Below are 22,576 nucleotides of genomic sequence, written 5' to 3'. Positions count from 1 at the left end.
TCTGTTTGCTAGCAGGTTATCCAAATTGCAGGGGAAGCAGGGAGAGACCTCGCAGTTCTTTGCTTTGTAGGAATCTTTGTACTGTATTTTGAATAAGCAGTGGTTTGCATCCAAGCACAGAAGTGCCAGGGGAGCTTGTGCCCCCCCTTATGCTCTGGGGAGCCATAAAGGAGAAATAGAGGGTTGTTATTAAATTGATCCAGGTGCAGTTTGTAAGTCATGTATGTCTAATGTAGCTACTGCAGCAGTGTTGATCAAACACAAGAAGGACACTGTTAACTCTATTTAATGGTAATCCATCTTCTGCAATGAAATATTGATGACCATAATTGTCTAACTATATTTATGATTTTTCATAAGGCTTGGGGAGAGCAAATAAATAAAACTAAATAAGGGCAGCTGGAGATTTAATACTCTAAATTGGTGCACAGAAGTGAAAGAAAACCAAAATGCAATTAACAGCCCTAAGTCCTGAGTATGTGGATAAATTAAGCACTAATACAGATAAGAAACTAATGAAGCGTTAGAAAAATTTTGACTGACTATATTTGTTCTTAAAGCATTTTTCACTGACGTGTAGCAGGATTGATTTACAGAAAGTCCAGCCCACCTAATTGCATTGTTATGAAACTCCTGCCATGAAACTCAGGTTTTAAAACCTGAGTGCAACCTTGTCATGGTTGAAGTAGGACAGATTTATCTCAGACAGTGTTGTGTGTCTGCATACACTGCTTTACACTTTTTACCTATTAATGATATGCAGATACTCAAGCTTGCACTTAGCAGTCTTGAATAAAAATACATTTTTTAATGTTTCCCCAGTTTGCTGAATGGTGTTTGGAGTATGGTGCACATGGATGTCGTATTCCTGACCGACCTTATTCTCTCTTTGAAGGTAAAGTGATGGTGTTGCAAGTGGTTTTGCATTACATGAAAGAGGGGCGTCCTTGCAGTTTTGGGAAATGCTTACAAGTTGGGAAGTCTTTGGTGGGTTCCTCTACTATGAGGTGGGGTTTACCCAACGCCTACCACCACCTCTGCCTAAAAGAAGGTAGAGTGGTAGGGGGCTAGAAAAGGACAAAGGAAAATCATTCACTGTCTCACAGCTTTCACTCCTAGTTGCACTTCAGCAGTTTCCAATGTAAAACCAGTGCCACTGTTACCCTCAAATAAAATTCTGCTGTGCTAATGCTGCTTGGTTTAAAGCAAACAGAAGTCTGGGCAGGAGTTCTGTCACAGGTGGTGTCACAGAGAGACTGGGAGAGGGGCAGCTGTGGGTAGGGGGTCTCAAACCAGTTGTCAGAACTGGACCTTCTCTGCTTCAATACTAAACCAAGGAAAGAGGAGTTTTAATATGAACCCAAATGAGCTTGAGGTCAAATTTCCTTGAGCAGGAAAGAAAGACTTCTTGTGGGCTTTTCTGTAAGTTCAAATATGTTGTAAATTACTTTCCTAGAGTTTTGTATTATTTTTACTTGTAGTCTGTTTTCCATTCTGTACCTCATGCTCGTGTTACAGAATCATTATCAGGAAATGAGAGACCCAAGTGGCGCTTTAAGGTGGCGCCGCTGCCGCTCCACGAACGAGCCTCGTGTGCCACCTGCCGCAAATGTGTGGAATTACAGCAGGCGGCGCAGTTAGTTATTTTGCAAATAAACCAGCCCAGGGTGTGAACACAAGGGAGCAGGAGTTATATGCATCTCTCCAAAATACAGAGTTATTGTCTTAATGCGTAAGGGAGACAAGCATAATTACTCCTGATAGCACCCTTGCATGTACTTTTTGGGGGTTGGTGGTAGAACTGGGCATATATTCTGTGGTATAAATGCTTTGAAATTTATTGAGAAGGTGAAGTAGTGCCAGCAGTAAGATGATTTGTGCTTGAATGTGGATATACAGTTTTTATTTTATTTCTTAATGTCTGGGATTTTTTAGAAGAATCAAGAAGTCTCATTTCAGATAAAGTCCTAATTTTGGGATTTGTTTGGGTTTGTAGCCAAAAGTGAACTTGAAGTTGTCCAATTCTGCAGGTACCTGCATACTTTCTGCAGAATTTTCATGTGCATCTTACAGGATTGTTCTTAATTGTTTTGTTTCCATCAGATGCTGTAATTCAGGAAGGTTCCTTTATATGTGCATAGCTATTGCTAAAGTAGAATTTTAGCTTGATCTTAAAACCGAGCTGATATCTGTATGCTCTTTTGCTGTAGGGTGTCTCTTTTGTCTGTCACCCTAAGAGTTCTGTTAGGTGATGCTAATATGTTAAGGTTCTTGGGGCTCTGGATGACGTGTTTATAGTGAAGAAATGAATCTGTACATCACAAGTATAATAAAGTTTTGGCTTTTTTTTTTTTTTAACCAGTGAAATGACAAGCCAGAGCTGCTCCAATAGTGAGGGACTGCCCAAACTAGGATTAACTTTTTCTTAATTTGAAATAGCATTGAGGCTGTTCAGCTGCAAAGATGAGAGAGATGAGAGAGATCTTGGTTCTTGCCTTTGACCTTTTCAAATACAATTTTGTTTCCTGGACAAAGTACAGATGCACTTGCCTTTCTATAGGCCCTAAGTTCGCCTGTTCAAAAAGAGAACCAGTGAGGGAGGTGTTCAAACCTGTGCTGTTGCCTTTGCTGTTAACTGTATTATTTTAATGTCAAAGATGCACAAAGATCTCTTTCTTGTCATGTTTTAGGCATGGCTGGAGCTATTCACTTCCTCTCAGATATTTCAGTACCGGAGACTTCCCAGTTTCCAGCGTTTGAACTTGGACCTCAGAGGAGGGAAAACAAAGTGGAACAGGACAGCTAAAAACGTCATTTTGAAAGAAAACGGATGCCGAAAGAGATGAGACTGTTTAGTGCCTATGATACTGAACCAACTCAATGCTGAACCGACAGATGGCTAAACCCCTTTTCTCACCTCTCCTGCCCCAAAGGACCATGAAGTCATTAGAGCATGAACAGGAGAAGCCACATTTAAGTTCTGTTGAAGTGACACCTTCAGATGTAGAAAAAGAGAAGTCAAGTTTTGAACTTTCTCTCTTCCGTTGTATTTGTCTTCTTCGGGTCTTTGACATGCTCTGCACGTTTATTGGTGTTGTGTGTTGATTCGAGTCTTTTGTTGTTAGCAAAAAGCTGGTCTCTGTGTGAATCTCCGTCCTGTACCTTCGTGCATGACTCTCAGCAGCAGTGTTGCTTTCTGCAGTATGGTTACCCAGAGAGTTCCACCTTATGCCAGAGAGTTTGCTGCAGGACAGTGCCCAGCTCCACTGGTGAGCTGGCAACTCTAAAAAGAGATGACAAACGTTTTTATGTTCATATTTTTCTGCCTTTTTCTCTACATTCCCTGCAAGCTAAGCTGATGGAGATCAGTCTGTTTTGATGAAGAGGTATGAGGCCTATGTTTTCAGAAACTTAGCAGGTTGGAAGGGATCTGACTTGTCCTTTGCTGCTGTTGTGGGAGGTTTTTTGAAAGTCTGAAAGAGAGCCTCCCTTTGGCACCTGGACATGGTTAGTGTGTTAGGTACTTACAGCAGGGTGGAGGTGCTTTTCCTCACGTCTGCAAAACCCTGTCTCGTGGCATGACCTCAAACTGCAGGTGGAGTCACTTGGACTAAGCTCCCACTGCCACCAACACCAGAGCCAGGACAGCACAACTGTGCTTCTCCTCTTCTGTACCTGGATTTATAGTAAACCTGTCCTGCAGCATCTGGAACAGATGAGTAAGGGAGGGCATCAGGGCAAGTTTCTCATGCACGTAACTCAGGATGACTGTTATTTCTGAACCAAGGTGATGATTTGTTCTGGGCCCTCCCCTCCCACCTCAGCCCCCTTGCATTTAGGCCACATAGTAGTACAGGAGCAATAAGTACCAGCTGCTTGTGGAGGCTGCAGAAGATAAATGAGCAATATGAAGCCATTGCTAGAGGCTGTAACTGAAGTATATTTCATCTTAAAATCCAAACAGAAAAGCCCTTCGCCCTTAGTTTTAACTGCTGCTAGTGCTTTGCTTCCCCCTGTAGTGTGGTGAAGTTGTGCAATACTAGACCAGCCTCCAGGTGCTCCTGAATATCAGGCTCTGGTTTAGGAGGAGAAACGGAACATATTCTGAGTACACTTACAGCAGGCTTCTGTTCTCCAGATAGTACATACATTTACTGCTTGAGACAGGTAAGTAAGTTTAGCACACTCTCAGTTGCTCAAGCTCTGTGGTCATCCTTCCCCCCAGGTCTCCAGTGCTCTGTCTTTCCAGGTGCTTATTTTAATTGATATCTTCTGTTGGGTGTGAGTGTGACACATGGCAGTGTGACACATGGCAGAGTTTGACCTTTCAGGCACGCACTGGGATATAGGTGACCTGTGGGCCATCTGCACCAGTGTTTGTAGTCCAGCTTGGAGATGTATTGTTCCTGCACAGATCTCTGAATTGTAGCAGATGACTTCCTTGAATGTGTTATGATGTTTGTTACCAAATCCATTGGGATGCTAATCATTTCCCCATTCAGTTCTGCTGGACAACAGCAACAGTGTTAGTGCAGGAACAGTTTAACATCACAGGGGTTTGTCAGGTAGGATTAAGACAGCAGCTGGAGAGACTTTTCCACCCCTCTGGCAAAGGGCAGAAGGTGAGGTGGGGGCACCAAACCCAGCTGTACCTCTACAACCAGGGATGAGGGAAAATGCTGAAAGGCAGTGGGAGTGAGGAATGCTGCATGGCAAGCAGCTGGGCTGAAGCAAACAGGAGCAGAGCAGCAGAAGGGGTGGAGTGGGGAGGGTTGATTAATGTGAGGGATCAGTGAGGAACAGAGAGAGCTGATTACAGGAGGCAACGCACAGTGTACCAGTAGAGGCTATCTCAGTGAGATGTTCCCCCATGCCCCAAGGGCTAGCTCTGTGTTTCTTTCTTAAGCCTGTGGATCACTGATCCTGCCCATAAATAAGCCAGGAAGGAAAGTTGCTCAGGGGGAAATTTCATAGAAATGCTGACAAAGGAGGTAGAGACATCAGCTCTGATCCTGTTTCACATCACCCCCACATCTTTGTTCATTCCCCTCCCTGTGGCTGCAGAGTATGTGGAATGGGTTAACAGGAAAAGAGCTCACCAAGTTTACAGGAACTACTCACAAACAGACAGAAGCCACCAGCCTTCCTGGGAAATCCCAAGCATGTGTTGTATGGACCATTTAACTATGGGGTCAACAAGCAGGTTTTTTTCATTCAGTGGTAATATGCATATTGGCCTAGGTTACTGAGCTTGGAATGGTTCCTATGGGAGGTGATTTTGGTTTGCTGGAGGCCAAGGGGAATTAAAACTTGCTAGTTTTAAAAATATATAGGTATGTGCACACTCAGAACAGCTTCATACTGAGGAGATCTCCAAGATGCTTGAGTGTACCTGTCATAGTAATGAACAAGTCAACTACAAGCTTGTTCTGTACCACAGCCAGCCTTCTGCCACGGTGGGGCCTGGCACCATCATCCTCTGCAGAATCCTCTTGGAATTGAGTAAGACTGGAAAGTTGAGTTGAGAAGCATCTGACAGTGCGTCTGCCTCATCCTCCTGACGTGACTTTCCCCGTGGCTCCTCCTTTCTGTTCATCACAGCGTTGTGATATCTAGGTGGCCCATTAAGAAAGGATATAGTGTGACGGTGAAAAAAATGTGTTTCACCAAAGCATTGTTTTCCAAAATGACATCAAACTAAAAATGTGGAAAATGTGGAAAATGTCTTAATATTCCCTGGTTTGCTTTGTCTGTGTGTAATAGTCCATCTGTTGCAAAAAGCAGTAGTTCTAAAAATGGAGATACTCTTTGGTCAGAAAAAGAGGAAAAAATGCTGATGTTTTGTTCTTTGGCTTTATTAGTAAAGATCCAGCTATGTGGTGGTAATTTGTGTGGGGCTTTTCTTTCTTCCCTGTTGTTCTCCTTCCTTCCCTCCAGCACTGTGGTGATCTGACAGCTGAACTGCTTCCCCCTCTCATAGTCCTTCAGGGTGAAACACATGCCAGAAAAGTGGGCAAGTGGGCAAATCACTTTTCTTTAACCTTCACATTTTACTAGCACTGCAAGCCCCTTTCCTGCTGCTTCTCTCCAGGTGGTTTTTAGCATTTGTTGCTTAAGTGCAAAATGTTGCTTTCTTTCTGGCCCCATAGGTCCTATTGAAGAGTTTGCATCTAAAGCTGGACTCAGGATGACTTGGTTTTTAAAACACATGCATGAAATCTCTGTCCAGCTGATTAACATTTGTTTTCCAGCTTTGAGAAAGTTTGATGTGTTCCTCTAGCTAGGTTTTAACAGAAGGAAACTTCAGGCATGCTGCAAGCAAGGGGCAGTATTTCTGTTTCAAAAAAAGTCCCTTGTACCACTCACGGCTGTCTTTGCCACCGAGAGAAACTGCTGCATTTTTGAATTAGGAGCATTAGTTCTGTACAAATTCAGCTGTAGCTAAATAAATGCACTGGGGCTTCTCTAGCACAAAAGATCTGCGCAACATCAAAACAGCATAGGATAGAGAGGTGGGAGGATGTATGTGTGCAGTGTGTCAGGTAATAGCTGAGCAGCAGGCTGCTGCCTGAGCCCTGTCCCATTAGGGTGTTTTATGCAGCAGTCTTTCCTGGTGAAATTGCTCACTTTTCTCCCATTTGTTCTCAATGGTTTCATGTTGATTCACAGGCAGGGCAGCTGTTATTTGTATGCAGGGAGCAGCAGGGACCTGACTTTGAGCCACAGCTTCTCCTTGACATCTGCAACTGGACTGCTGCAAATCCAGCTGCAGCTATTAGATAAGATAGGGCTAGGCAGCAGGAGAGAAATAGAGTGAGACATAGCTAGAGATACATCTATCCCTGCGACTTCTCTCACTGTATAAAGCCAAAATAACACATCTATGGAGGAAGGCAGTTACCTTCATCTACAGGGGTTGAGGTCAGAGGGCTGCTTGTCACTGTTCCCTCTGCTTTCTCTGCTGTCCCCTTCACCTTGCAGCACATTATACCTTGGAACAGTGGCTGCCAGTTGCACCTCTCCTCTTTAATTGCCTTATTATCAGGCAGTTGCTTTGCAGAAACTGTCTTATGCTGGATCTTCTCCTGCATGGTGTCTCAGTAGTCATTTCCCTGCCAAACAGTACAACTGTAAAAGCCCAGAAGGTAGCTCAGGTGGTGATAGGGCATTAGGGGGAAGGACTCCCACAGCCACAGGGCCTACAAAGACATCCTGGGCCATTTCTCTCACCTACTGAATTAGCAGTGTTAGATCTGAAAAATAAAATAGGAAAAAAAAAGCTTCCCAGCTGTTTGTTGTCACAGCAGTGTAAGCTGTCCCAGAGCTCTGAAGGAAAAGACAAAAAAAAAAGCCACCCTCAAAACAAAAGAAGTTTGTCATTACATTATCTTCTCCCAAAGTGATGAAACACAGGCCACATCAGACCTACAGGCAACGTGCACCAGCAGTCCCTCGTAGTGCCTTTTCTTATAAAACAGTGTACTTGGAGATTTCATTGCAGCAGAAGAGGACTGAACCCCTTCTTGTTCTCATTGCTGCCAGGGTCAGGGCAGCAGAGAGAGACCTCAAGTGTTTCCTTACACACCTGCTCACTGCCTCCTCACAGGTGCATCAGACACATTTTGAGGATGCACAACTGAAGAAAGGACCGCAAGGGGTTATTGCTTATGTTCCTGGCCCCTCACTCAGGTACAGTGGCTCCTCTAAAGTATCTCCATTCTGGCCAAGTCTCGTCAAGGCATTTACCACCCCCACCCACCTCCAGCCCCACATCAAACACCTCTGAAAGAACCAGGAAACAGATTGCCGCAAGACATTAAATCACATTCCTGATGTAGATGAGGCAATCTTGAAGGCAGGGAGTCAGCTGCGTATGGGTGCAGTGCCTCTGGGAAGGGGCAGGAGAGTGCCCCACACATCCCCAAATCTCCCAGCCACCAGCACCAACCTTACTCTGCAGTCCGAACACCACCTTGTCTCATCAGGGAGGTACCAAATCTCTGTTGTGTTAGAGAGGACACAGCAGGTGCATCCAGAGAATTGCAGCAGATAAAGCACCAAATCACCACGGGGCAGTTCACATTAGCAAAGCTGCAGCAGCTGGCAGCTCCTAGGGCATCACTACTGCCAAGTAAAATCCTGTTGGAATTGTCGAGGCAACAAGAGGGGAGGCATGTAAACAATCTGCAAGTAATTCATATGGATGCCCACACAGGTGTTGTGTTTTCAAGAAGAGACCAAGCACCAAGCAATTTGCTAGCAGACAAGTCCATGTGTTGTAAGAGGTAGTGTCATCCATCAACACTAGGAAATAAACTACCCAGACTTCAGGAAAACTTCACCTGAAATTGAATTTCAATGTACAAAGGCTTCTATTCAATGCGTCCAGGACAATGCCAGCTGTCATAGATACATTTCATAATATAAAAGGACTTAACAACATCTATCTACTAACATGAGGTCTGTTGTCATTCCTATTGTCAGAAAAAGGTTGGATTGCTTTTAAAAAATCGTCTTGTACATACAACCACACTCAGTGACGTACACAGCTTTACACTTCAAGTGCACACTAATTTAGAAAATATATACAGTTGTGGTGTGCTGATGGAACTAGTATTCATATAGGAAATGTTCTTTTTTGTTACCTTACGTGTCTGTCAAGCCTTGACTGCACACACGGAAGTACTTTGCTTTGTCCCTTATTATGATGCACAGTAAGGGAAAGCCTTAGTTACAATTTCACCCAGGTCAGGTATGCAGGAATGTACTCCTCCAAACCTCGCTCTGCTCCAGATGGCCACTAACAACTCCATCAGCAACTTTTAGGAACCGTGGCCCTTGGAAGTTTTTCTGTTAAGACACTCATATTCACAATAAAAGAGATGCTCTGCAAATTCAGCTTGACACCTAGAAACAAGTTCTCACAAACCACTTGCACTTAACAACGGCACCATAAAGCTTTGGTTCCCTGTGTAACACAGGTCTTCAGATTACTCCAAACCACCCCAGTGACCTCTGTGCCCTGGCTGGCGTGACGCAGGAGCAGTCTGTGTATTGGCAGTGAGTAAGCTTTTACTGGGTGCCCAAAGGTCCACACTGGACTCCTCCTAGCTCTGTTTTTGCAGGTCCTTCAGCAGCAGGAGGCAACTCTTCAGTGTCATGACTCTGAATATGCACAAAGGGAGAAGGTCCCATCAGTACATAGTCATGTTTCAGAGGAGGTTCACATTTTTGCTAAACATAGAGAGCCCTGACAGGTAAAGGGGCTCTGTGTTTACTTGAATGTTTACTCGAGTGACCTGTGGTCACTCAGAGTTGGCCATGAGCACTCACAACAAAACGCATGAAGAGCTGAGCCATTGAAAGTCAAACCATCTGTGCATCAGGTCAAATAACGCTATTAAGCACCTGTCCCAAAAAGTTATTATTTGCCTGAACCTCGAGAGGAGAGCAGATTTACAGAGATGTCACCTGAAGATGACAGCTTCACTTGGTACTCTTTGTGGCAGCAATAAGACTATAATGAAAGCTACTATGTCTCTGGGACTAAACTCCCATCAACATCAAAGGGAGTAAACCTGCAACTATGCTCCTATCTGTTCTTACTGTAAATATTTTCCAATTTAAGGAAGAAAACCTACGTATTTCAGTGTTTCTACCTGTTCTGTCAAGAGGCACAAGTAGCTCAGGTTGTAACACCTCCTGCTCACCACAAACATTTAGATTATCGTATTGTTTCATACAATCTCACTGCTGGCAAAACAAGGTGAGCCAGGATGTGAATCACACAGGCAGCATCCAGGTGATGGACAAGAAACTCAAGTCCCAGTCCTTCACTGTTTGGATGCATCATTTAAAAGTAATGACTCCCTATTTTCTAGGGCACTTGGCAGAGTCCCTGCCGTGGCTCAGACAATGCTTGGTACTCTGGTCACAGCGACTTCTATTGCAGCATCTTTTTGTATAACATCAGAACCAAAGTGTACAAGAAAAAAAATCATAAAAGAAAAATATGGTAGTCACAATTTCTGATAAAAGCATTGCCCTAACATTTCTACCCTCTTTCTCTGTTATTTCCCTTAGATGTGGGGGACCCCACATTTCTGTTGTGGGGTCTTAGGAGGGTGCATGACTCTGGGGCTCCATAAAGAACTGCTATCAGTAACCTGCCACAATGCAGTTAAAACCATGATTAAAGTGAACAATAAATAAAGAGAAAGACATACAGGTATTAAATATAGGTTTCCATTAAAAGCATTACAAAGACAACTTCTCTCATTTTGAAGACAAAGAAAAAATCCACTTCTACTAAAAACAAAAGAAAAAAAATTTAAAAATCACCCCCTTTGCAAATAACTTTAATGAGGAAAGGTGCAGGGAAGGAAGGGAGAGAGGACTTGGAGAACTAGCAAGTGTTCAAAAGGGCAGGTGCCCTCCATCTCGGTCATTTTGCAATTGCACCTTCTTCTCGCACAGTCAGGTTAGAGAGCCAGAGTCCTCACGTGGAGGATTTCACCACCTGCTCGTAGGGGGGAGGTGGTGTGTTGCAGTAGGAAGGTGGGGGTGGGTAAACCGGGTTTCCTTGTGGGGAATTGGGCTGGACGTGGAAAGCCATAGCCATGGGATTCATCACAGGTCCACCTGGATCTGTGTAATACGGCACTCCAGGTTGTTGTGACCCTGAAAGGAAGAAAAGGAGAGAAAAGGTATCAACAACAGCAGCGACATCAGGTTGTGCTCTCCCAGGGCCTGTGCTCTGTGCACCTGGACAGATTCAAGTTTTTTCAAAGTGTTCATCAGAGAAAAGACAGGGAGCTATCTTTCTCCCTTCCAGAGAAAACTCAGCCTTGCAGGACTGCATTCACTTCTTCAGATATCACCAGAAAGTTTCAATTTTGCATCCAATGGAAATCCCTTAGTGAAACAAAGGGCACCACTACTCCAAGCAACTACCATTTGAAAGGGAAAACAGCAATCCCTGTTCAGTTCCCCTGACAGAAAAGCTACTATGTCTGCAGAGAGGAGAGGTGTAGGATCCCAGACGGACAAAGGAGTTTCTACTGTGGCCCTGACTCAGGTGTCAAGTCTTACAAAAGGACTTCATAGATTATTTTGTGGCGTACTGGATCTGCTAATAAGCCAGAGTGCATCTGAAATAGATAATTTCCCTTCTAGGCATGATACAGCTTGGAAGCAGGAGGCCAAGTTGAAGCCAGTTATGGCTGGCTAACACAATGGGACAAGATTGTTTTGCACAGATTAAATATAGGAAATGATGCCTGAGCCTGCAGGGACAAGGAAAGGAAATGTATGATCAAACACAAAATTCCTTGGCTATGACACACGAGGAGTAACAGAGACTGCTGCCATTAGGAACAAAGATGGTGCGTAACCCTCCTCAGATATCACGGTGGGTGGTGAAGATGACCTAATGTAATTGAATTCACAGACTGTCTCTATCTCAAGATGTAAATTAGTTTTCTTCTCCTTCTCCCTGTCTACTTAAATAAAGATGGACTGAGAAAAAAAGATCATGGTCTGACCAACAAGTTTTCTTCTTTTGATGCTAGTCTGTGTTTCCTAAAATGACACAGCCTGTAAGGGATCTTCCCCTCAATAATTCCTTTCCGTGACCTTGGACTCAGTATTGCCACAGAAGGAATACAGGCTTCTTTAAGCATTCCTACAGGAAGGAGTTACATGCCAAACCCCAAAACACATTATTACAATATTAAATCAGAGAGGGAACATGGGCACAAACTGTCCCAGAGCCTGGGGTGTCTGCCAAAGGAGCTGTGTTTGGACATTCAGGAGGAAAGAGGATAGAACACAGATCAAGAATGAAGCTATTTCCTTCTTAGCACAGTAATTTTTAAACACACTAGCACAATATTTTTCCCTTTTGCCTGTATGAGTGAAGAGAGCTGCTCCGCAGCCTCCCTACTTTGCTGCAGTAACAAGAAGCCCCTGCTCTGCATCCATCTATAGCATCAGTTCATGGCTGCAGGAAAGCCAGGCTGGGCTCTTACCTCTCCAAAGGCCAGGAGCTGAGTCTTACCTCTCCAAAGTTTGGGCTATTACCCTCTTCTGTAGCCTTTTTCTTAAGCATTTTTGATTAAATGGACAGTTAAATCCTGCCCAGCTCTGCATTTCTTATTTCCATCTCTATGGGAAACTGGAGAGGCTGAGGTAGCTTTCTGCAGCTTGCTTTTTAGGAGAATAACCATTTGCATTAAAACTTAGGTGTATTATTGAATCTGTGGGGGAGGGAAGTGTGGACACCAATCTTTCAGTTCATTAAATGCAGAAGAAAGTAATATCTGAATATCAACATCCTTGTGGGTTCAGCTGGGAGAGCACTTGGTAAGTGACTATAAAGGGACCTGACCACTGCCAGCACCTGAACTGCCAGTTTGGGGTTACATAGGCCAGGACTGAAGTGAGGGATACCACCAGATCTGCAAACGGCTTCTTGTGGGTGAGGTGTTCAATTTATTTTCCAAATCAGGCCCAGAGAAAAAGCACTTCCAGCAGAAGATGCTGCTTCTGTCATTGCAGAGAAAGAAGGAGACTGGCAATGAATCACATTTTAAAGGGCTCCATCGACCTCAGCAGTAAATTGCTGAGGTAAACTGCTACCAAACCTGGAAGAGTAGCTGGTGGAAAATGGGAACTTGGTTGTCTACTAAGTCCCATTGCTTTTGACTGTTGAATATTCCTAGATAAGTAGAAAAACTAAAAATAAAAAAAAATTAAAAAGAAATTAAAAAAAAAAAAAAGATGGGGTTAGCTCAGAGCTCAAAGCTTTTAAGTAACAGTAACAACAGCCTGGAAGCAGGTGCCATAAGCAGGTCGAAGAGCTTGTGCTTATTTTATATTTGTCCACAATTTGTGTTCCATGAAGGGTCATGAAAAAGTAAAACTGTGCTCTAAATTTAAATCCAGTGTTTACCAGTCCAGCCAAAGACACTCCCTGTTCACATAATCTCAAGGCTATTTTTCAGGCTTAAAAATATCAGTTTAGTTAGATTGGCTCCCCCCACAGATCAAAAATACTCTCTGTTCAGTCAAGGAGAAAAACAGATGCAGAATGTAAGCCCTAAAAAAAACCCTCTTAGGATTTAAAGAAGGAGGGTGAATAAAGTGTCTGTAACACTTTTTTAACCATTTAGACATGAGAGAATGTGAGGGAATGCAGTATGAGTTCATGCTTAGGGATAAAGAAAGAGCATTTCCAAAGTCTACACAAGGATGTGTAATAGCTGGCACTGGAGCAGTGAGAGCCCAAATGCTGCATTTCTGCACAACATTCATAGTCAACGGCAAGCTGGGGGAGGGGAGGGACACTTTTCTAAGGAGGCTGCCTTGATGCAGCCACAGTATTGCAGAGATATAATAGTTCAGAAGAAGATTTTTGATCGAGAAGTTTTAGGCACCGTATTTTCAGAGAGGTCCTTCTTCTCATTACAAAATATTCAGTTTTATTTCCATGACTGTCTGGGAGGAAAAGTGCCAGTGTCCCAAGCATGCCTGCATAGGGATGTGTGTGTACTTTCACTGGCAGACTTTAGCACTGGCTTGTGCAATGTGGAGAGAGGTTAAAAATGTCTCAGTTCAGCCCTGCTGAGGCAGGGAGAAAGAAAGCATCAGAGTGTGTGCTCAGATAAAATCTCAGCACTGTAGAAGGTCTTTCAACTGGAGAGAGCTGCATTTAAAATAAGGCATAAACAGCTTCTGCTTACAGGTGAGTCACATTTTGCAGGATTCTCCCAACTGGAATCATTTAACAGAGGGGAAGAACTTACAAACTTAGAAAGCAGTATTGTCAGAGGAGCCCTCACTAGGTAGATCCTCCTGATGCTCACAGCCAGTACTGACCAGAGACAGCAAGCAGACTAACAATGGGATAAGGACCACTTTGCCAGAGAAAAACTGTAGCACAGAGCATTGAAGGCAAATAAAAAAGACTTGCAAGACAGCCAGATTGTGGAAGAAAACACTAGGCTTTCCTTCGCCTCTGCTGGATGTTATCAGCTGTATTTAAACTCTTTCTTCAAGGTACTGCTGATTCTGGATACCTATCATTCTGTCTACACTGCAAAGGGGGACCTTGTTAGCCTCCTTCCATGCATGGACACAGATGTAAAGGCATTAGCAACCAAAAGAGGAGGGAACTGAAAGTCCTGTGATCTTGGGTTTCAAAACCACTTGTGTACACTGCAGCTGAATAAAGCTGTTTGAAAGGCTGAAGATGTCACTCATTGCAGGAGGTGGCTGTGTGGTTTAATCCAGTGTGATCCCTCGTCGGAATCCCCCTTTTCCAAAGCCCAAACAAACAAAAGCTCAAAGCCCACCCTTTTAAAATACCTCGGCAAATGTAAGAAACTAGTGAAACTTGTATAACGAGCAGTCTCTGACCTGATGCAGTGTTGACTGGTTGTCTGGTGTAAGACACATTAAAAGTAGGTTCTTCTACTAATGGAGGAGGGTACATCCGTCTGCGGATAAAGAAACCAGCTCCACAACAGAACAAAACTCCCATCATCAAAAGGAACCTAGGAGGGGGGAAAAAAAAAAGAGGGAAGTCAAAACCCATCTGCATTCAGGCAGCTCTCAAACCCAGACTGTTCACTGAAAACACTTTACATCAGCCTTTGACTTTTATCAGGGTTTCTTAAATAGGATGTCTCTTGAGAGCAGGTCTGTCATTTCAGGCAGCACTCATGGGGCACTTATGGATGCATTATGGACATCTTTAGTAAAACACAAATCTGAAACAAAAACACCCTTGACCTTTTCAAAAGTTTATGTTCATACCTGACCAACTGCCACCAGGACGCTGAACTGAAATTCCAGATCAGTACAGTTTCAAACTGTGCATCTTGGACACAAGGCCTCAGGTTTATAGCATCTAGGCTGGTCAGGAGGTTCGTGGGAGACAAAGAGGAATACTATTCTGCAGCTGCCATTAAAAGAAGATTCTTAGATGTTCTTAAATTACCCAACAGTGTAATTTTGTCTCGCATGAGAAATATGGTACTCGGCATTTAAGCTCAAACCAGAAGATTGGATCATTCAGCACTGATTCAACAAGCTTTGCTCTGTGCTTCCTAGATGGGTCATTACATTCTGAAGGAAAAAGACATGATTTTGCCTCAGTTCTCCTCCTCTCAGCTGCTTTTTTGACCTAACTAAACTGACCTCATCATTCCCTTGCCCTTGCCCTGTGGAAGCAGGAACATGCAGTGAGGGCACATGAGATTTTGTTCTTTTGACAGTGGCTTTCACTGTGTTTTCTTGAGGAGTTATCAGACATGCCAGTGACTCATGCAAGCTCTTGTAAATACACATGGTTCTTCTGCCTCTAATTGTCTTCTCATTTGGTGGCCCTTTACTGGAAGGCAATGACAATTGTGCTTTTTTGGAAGGGAAGGAAGTTGTCCAGAGGCAAGCCTACACACCAAGCTTATCTCCTCTGGAGAATTCCCGGATGCCTGAGAGGAACAGTATTGCACAGCATGGCAGCAAGAGTAATTTCACGCAAAGGGTCAAACTCTGTTCTTGTTTCTACATTAGAAATGAGAGCAGAAGGAGGTCCTGTTTCCCTGAGCCAATATTAATACATTCCCCTTTGGCAGTACTCCTGCAAAGGATTTGTTCTTAACAGAAAAAACAGAGATTTACGACGTCACCCCAGGGATTGAAACAGAGAGCTCTTCAGTTACATCAGTAAGGATTGTACACTGAAATCCTACAGTCAGCTTTGGGAAATCTCTGTATTAAAGTATATATCAGGCTTTTGGTTTGCAGTGTTTATTTGTTTCAATTTTTAAGGCTTTTATTTTTTTAATCAGACTTAAAATTCTACATAAAAATGCCTGAAATCAGGTTTTCTAGGAGACTATTTGCTTTCTCTCTACTGCAATGAGACAATGAGGAGGTTTTATTCAGGTGCTTTCTTAAATTCCACTCCAAAAGGACTTTACCTTATTTTTTCATTATGCATATAACAGTGATTAGTTTAAGCTTTATCCAGATTACTGAGCTGCTGGTTTCACAAGCTCAAATCTTTCTGCCTTCTTTTCCCTTGCTGTCATCTCCAGTAAAATCCTCATAGTCATAAATGTACTTCCCTTCCTTTTTAATTGAAGCCTCAATTCAGCTGGCAAGAATATATTAAACCCTGCCTAAAAGCACAATCCTCCTCATACAATCCTCCTTTAAAACTGAGTGCCCAACAAAACCAGATGAATGCTGCTGCTTGGTAGTAGCTAGGACAGACATAAAGAATTCAGCAATTTTGAATAAAAATGGGACCACCGCCTGTACAAACCCACAGGATGCAGAAGCAGGAAAGGTCAACCTGACACGAGTAACCTTTTCCAGTGTTTTCTCACTACATCAAGAGAATTTTATAAGCAAAAACCCAAAATCATTGCATTTCTATGTACACATATACTTTACTTCATACTTGTACTACTGTACTTTAAAGTGCCAGGGCTGGCAATACCCTGATTTAAGTCCAACAAACAAGACGAGAACAAACATAAAATTCCCAAATGCCCTGACTTACCAAAAATACCATAGTCGCTGGATAGAGAGAGCTCTTACACAGCATCTTGAACCACAGCAATCCTCATAGGAGCGACATCTGCAGAGAAATAAAGAGACAGGGGCATGAGAGGAGTGGTCGTCACTCAGCTTAAAATGGCATTCCCAACCCTGACCATTCACACCCCTGACCAAAGCATTATTTATGACACTGCCACGAGCCGATGGAGGCAAAGCCTCCCAGAAGTGTTCAAGGCCAGGTTGGATGGGGCTTTCAGCATACTGGTCTAGTGGAAGGTCTCCTGCCACTAGAGGGGCAGGTAGGAGAGTTGGACTAGATGATCTTTAGAGGTCTCTTCCAACTCAAACCATTCTCTGGGCCTATGAATAAGAACAGATTCCCTTTGGCTGGATAAAGCTGTCAATCACATGTGTGGCACAGCTCTCTCACTATTCAGGACATTTTTTACTGTTATTGAGACTACCTTTCTATATACCAAATCTGAAATCACCTCAAAAAGACTGAATACAGTGTTCAGTTCTATATAAAAAAAGACATGTCACAAAGAAAATCAGTATTACTGTGTTTTCTTTCACAGTAAATGAAATGAGAGACCTCAAACAGACATTTGGGGTTTTATTTACTGCAGCAGACAAGAACTGCCAGGAAAAAACTGAAGATCACCCATTCTTTGCAAATCAGCACCTTCCAAGCACAGAAACCACTGAGTGCAAAGAAACACCAAGTGTACCATTATTTGCAAGTTTAACACCCTTTTTTCTTCTCAGAAGTTGCCCTGGACTGCAACTGCCAACAACTCCCATTACTAATGTAGGCTTTCCTCTAAAACCCCCAGCATTTCAAATTAATATTTCTTACGAAATAGAACCGTTTTTAAAGGTATTATGACATCAACAACTGGAAGCACAAGGTACCATTTTACTTAAAGCCAGAACATACATTAACAGCAACCTCTGAACAATTTCTATAGTAATTGCCATTTCCCACACCATAGGGAAAAGGACTAAGGTAACACAGAAACTATGGTGTCAGACTCTGATGAAAATATGCAGATTAGCATATCCACATACCAAAAGAAAAGAGGAAGTGACCACAGCTGCATTGATCTTTGTAAGGGTGTTCACATCTGTTTGCTTAATGCAAGTATTTATTTCAGCATCTGATCTGCTTAAAAAAAAAATCTGCTCAACTGCATGACTGTGCTCTCATATTTGTATGCAAACTAAAAATCTTCAATTGAATAATTGTACAGTCAATTACACATTTACATGCTCAATTAACAAGCCTTCACTCACAAAATGCATTGTCACATAGGCTTCAGCCTCTAACTGGGGCCAGGGGAGGATGCTCTATGGATAGATAATCAGCTGTTTTGCAAGTGAAAACAGTTGCATACTCTTCTGATGACAAATAAGTAGGATTTATTTAAGCAAGCTGGATGCTCTGACATGATCACTATGGCAAGGTTCATTAATAGACTCAGGCATCCTATCTGAGACTCAGGCAAAGGAAGTTGCTCATATCAAAAGAGAAAACACACACTTTGCTGTCACTGAACCTGAAAGCGACCCATCTCTGACTTTCCTTCTTTAAAGCTTGCCAGGATCCTAACAACTGCTCATACTCCAAGCTACCAGATCTCACAAAACTACTAACAAGGCTTAGCAAGTCAGCATCAACTTCAGTCCTATCGGGACCAAGAAATTAAGCATCCCTCCATTCTCCCACAGTGGATCAACCCACCTGGAGATTACAAGACATATTAAATTCATGGACAGATTCAGGTCCCTTAAAAAATGGGCTGGAAGCTGCTGCCTTCTGTTAAACCAGTGGTCTACCATGACCCTTCTGCTCTTCAACATGCTTTTGGTTGGAGCAACTTCAGCCACGTTGATGGGAACCTGCCCCCTTGGCTGATGCTGCACACCAAGGACTTTGTTAGGCCAGAAAAGCAGAGAAGAAACAGAACCCATAAATCTAGAAGCCCTTCTTGAGGGGGAAGGATTTTAAGGGTGTGAGCTGTCTTCACCTCTGCCTCCACACACTGGCTCTGTCAGTTCAGACACCTACACCTGAACATACACAGGATGAGGAGTGGATGCACCATTTCCCAGAGCCCCAAGAGCTTAACTTGTAATAAAATTTAAACTAAAACAGAGAGGGCATGGAAGCTGCACATACACCTCTCCTATGCCCAACCCTTGCATTGCTTATTTTGCATCTGTTTTCTCAAGAACCAGAAGATATTATACATTTTAAAATGTATTATACTTTTTAAAATGTATAATTACGGTCATTTAAACCACCAAAATTAAAGGAGCATCTGTATGAGAAGTATAGTACCTGAATTTACTTTTTATTATTAATCTTTAAATTATCTGGGCTTATGAGATCAGCACCATTTTAAAAGTCTCAAAGGCTTAGCTTTTACTCCTGCAAGAGAGGGCTAAAGTACCAGATGGAAGTCAGAAAGGCTACACTGCTGAATGTCTATGAAGCTCCTGAGACCACTGACTGGCAAACAAACAAGCCATCAAAAAGAAGTTTTGTCTTCCACACAGATGACTGCACTTCCAAATGGTTGAAAACAATGATGTAAAGGACAGAGGAGTCTCTCAATGTTCCTGTATTTAGAAAAGCTCCAATTCCCGATAATCCAATTTCTGAGCCAACTCATCCAAGGTTAAGCACTGTACTTGCTGGGTGGATCTATGAAGGTAAACCTGTATTACCACTCAGAGGCAAATCCCTTTGGGATCTGACACTAGGAACTTCTTCTTCACTTTTCACCCATAAAGCCACACAGGGGCTTTATTTTGTGTGCCTGTGAGAATGGACACATGTAGCCAGGTATAGGAACCCAGAATCAAGGACAATGCCATGATAACCTGCTGTTTGTATTCCCCACCACCTGATCGCAGCACCAAAAAAGCCTGGAAGAACTAACAGTCCATTTGCTGACACTGCCATCAGGCTAAAAGCTCTGTTGATCTCTTGTTCTTGATTTAATGCGCTATGAAAATACAATACAGCTTCTGAGAATATCGATTCAAATTACACAACAATTAACTTACTTACTTACAAAAGCCAGATTTATTAGCAGGCAAAAAACAACAATAAAATCAGTTTATTAATGGAGTAACGTACAAGCTTAAGTATAATCACTGTTTGATGTACTATCTCTTACTGCCTGACAGCAAGTCTCAGCAAAATTAAGATCCTGATTCATTAAAAGAAAACCAAAAAATCAAACCAAACCAAAACAAAAAACGCAAGATTAAGCACACAAATATTATTTGAATTGGTATACCTTTTCTTTAAATTACACTTGTGTTTTGGTTCGGCTTTACAGAGGACTGTTGTGCCCAATGTCAGTTGAAGAACCTCACTATCTACCCAAACTGGCCCGAGCTCATCTCCTACATGAGACTTTTCTAAAGCCAATTTCCCTCTTTCATACATCACGATCCCAAGAACTGCATTTCTCTAGGGTAATGCTTGTTTCATTGATCAAAAGTTAACCCATGACATAGAATAAGACATAATCCATTAGTTGTTCTACTAATCTACAACTTCACCAAGCCTACGGTCTTCTCTTGTGGAAACTCTCTGCAACGTGATATATGATTTAGAAGGTACATCTTTTCATAATTCAGTAGAGTGAAAGGAATGTATCTTCATGTCTAACGACTTGTAGAAGAGCTTAATGCTACAAGCACCCCAGAGAGGTTGTCCCAAAGAACTCATTTTGCTACATGTGCCCACTGAAAATGGAAATCAAAACAGAGTCCAACTCTGCGCTCAGAAGTCCCACCTAAGCAACTATTTCTGAGTCCCAAAATGGTTTAACCTCCTTCCAGAAAGATGTTGCAACACAAAGGCCACATTCTTCCACTAGCATTCACTTAAGCACTTGAGGAGCAGTAAGGCAAGCAAGGCCCTTGACTGGTGGAGCAGAGTGACAGGCAACATCTACTTTCCAGCCTTGGTCTTAGAATTGGTTGTGTCTCCCTGGCATGTACACGGCCTAATTTTCAGCAGAGACAGGACTCCACCACAGTCACCTGCAGTTACAGGTTCTCAGCACCCAAAAGTGTTTCTTCTCTTATACATAGCAAAGGTGATTTCAGCGCATGCAAGAACAGTGCCTTGTAAAATGTAGGTCTGATTCTGGTGAATGGATAAATAGATCATAATAAATATAACTGCTTCAGAGATGAATGCAACTGTGACCTCAGTGGCACATCTGTACTAGAGAGTAAAAACACTGCTGCTGATACCCAGGAGAGCACTAGAGATATAGTTATACAGATACTTGATAAATGATCCAGCCCTTAACTACTTAAGAAAATGTAAGGCAAAAAGGAGGAAAACGTCTGTCAGGTAATTTTTTTTCTAGAGAATAGATGCAACAGAAACAATATTTGTTCAGGTTAGAGTCCTGTCTGCTTTGACACAATTAAAATCTCCAGTGAGGCAAGATACTTGACTCGCATCCTTCACACAGAAGTGAAAAACAAGAGCAGGAAACACCTGGAAAAGGGCTTATTTCTCAATTACTCTTTAGCTGAAGAGCCTATAAACACTGTCCCTGTGTGAGAATTCAGCAGAACATGGCAAATCCTCCCCCACTTCTGATGGGATGAGAAGTATTTGCTCAGCTGCTCCCATCAAACCAACCCTTCCCACAGTCTGCTGCTACCCAACAGCTTGCCATAACCCCAGCCCTCTCCTCTCAGACCCCAAGAGGAAAGCCACCCTACAGAGGAGTTTGTTGTCTGTAAAGGCAGCAAGCCTCACCACATGGCTTTCTGGCCAGCACATATCCACCTAGAAATTTTTTCTGCTCCCCTTGCGGCAGAACCTAGTAAGAATTTCTGCGGTTTGGGTTTTACCCACTGGTATACAGAACTGTAATTAGCCATTTTTCAGCGTAGGCTGCAGGCTTTTCTTTCATAGAACAACTCGAAGAAACAGCATGGTTTAAGGCTCTCACAAAAGTAAGCCACAGATAATGTGTATGACAAGTTTGAATTTTCTGGAGGTGGAATTGTAAATTTCTCATATCAACAGGAACAAGGACTTCTAATTAATCATCGGTCCCCTTATTAAACAGACAATTAGTCCCTCATATCTTGAGCTGCTCCCAGTGGGCGAGCAGTCCTACTGCATCTCACCCCTGCTTTGGGAAATCATAAGCAGTTTGCTGGCAGGGGGCAATTGGTATCCAGGAATTTGCTGTCTGCCTCAGTTTAAGATACTAATGCAGAGTAAACCTTTTCTTTTCTTCATCAAACCACTACTTTAATTCAGGGCCTCCCTATCTTGAAAGGCTTAGAAACGTTCACGATGACTTTGGTGTCAGATGCACCTTGATGCTGTTCACCTGCTGTGAAACCAGGTACAAACCTTCCCATCCCACTGACAGGAAGCCAGAAGAAATTCATTCTCACCCTCTCATTAGGGTTCTTGCCTGGGACACGGAAGAAATAATGATCTGCTGAGTACTTCAAAGAGCCTCCACGGGAAAAACTGAGGCTCACTCATGATAAGTCAAAACTGTGGTTATCGCATCCTCTGGAAATGAGAAGGGGATGGGATTGGGTTCTCTATTCCACCTCAGCCAGAGGAGGGTCTGATCTCACAGGAGTACTCGACTAGATGACAGAGACTGCCCTCTTTTTCTTTACCTTTCTCAGAATAAGCTGCCTATGCCTCATCAGCCCCCAACTCCAAAATCATTCATAGCTTTAAATCTCAAATTAGCTCGGTCATCTGCCTGATGGCCTGTGAAGGCTGTGATATTAAATTCCCCTCACCTTCCCAGGACTCGCTCCTAGCAAGTTGAGATGGGTGTTAATTTGGTAGCCTAATTCTCCCCAGATTGTGCTTTAGACAGCTGATCCACTGAAGGAAATTCAAGTGCATGGCAAGGCATCTAGCTGCTGGGTGATTGCAGCAGTCAGGACTACAACCTCAACAACTGCATCAACATCAAGGGGA

General features: G+C 42.9%; 3 protein-coding genes across 3 annotated transcripts in view; 2 read left to right on the top strand and 1 right to left on the bottom strand.

Annotated features, from left to right (window-relative positions):
- Nucleotides 1-5,886, top strand: part of LANCL2 (LanC like glutathione S-transferase 2) — a 31,258-nt gene extending 25,372 nt beyond the window's left edge. Inside the window, exons 8-9 of the mRNA XM_050330287.1 lie at nt 823-895; nt 2,691-5,886. Coding sequence (XP_050186244.1) covers nt 823-895; nt 2,691-2,806 — 189 coding nt within the window. The 3' untranslated portion in view covers nt 2,807-5,886. The remainder of the gene's footprint in view (nt 1-822; nt 896-2,690) is intronic.
- The window catches only part of EGFR (epidermal growth factor receptor), a 1,326,436-nt gene that overhangs the window by 215,443 nt on the left and 1,088,417 nt on the right, over nt 1-22,576 (top strand). The window lies entirely within an intron of this gene.
- Nucleotides 8,349-22,576, bottom strand: part of VOPP1 (VOPP1 WW domain binding protein) — a 65,603-nt gene continuing 51,375 nt past the window's right edge. The window contains exons 3-5 of the mRNA XM_050330482.1: nt 16,574-16,651; nt 14,419-14,555; nt 8,349-10,680 (exon numbers count right to left, since the gene is read on the bottom strand). Of these exons, the coding sequence (XP_050186439.1) occupies nt 10,499-10,680; nt 14,419-14,555; nt 16,574-16,651 (397 nt within the window). The 3' untranslated portion in view covers nt 8,349-10,498. The remainder of the gene's footprint in view (nt 10,681-14,418; nt 14,556-16,573; nt 16,652-22,576) is intronic.

The sequence above is a fragment of the Myiozetetes cayanensis genome, unplaced genomic scaffold, assembly GCF_022539395.1.
Source record: "Myiozetetes cayanensis isolate MyiCay16 unplaced genomic scaffold, myiCay2020 scf1, whole genome shotgun sequence".
Lineage (NCBI taxonomy): Eukaryota > Metazoa > Chordata > Aves > Passeriformes > Tyrannidae > Myiozetetes > Myiozetetes cayanensis.
Note: the sequence above shows the minus strand (reverse complement) of the source record. Positions and strands in the feature narration are given on the sequence as shown.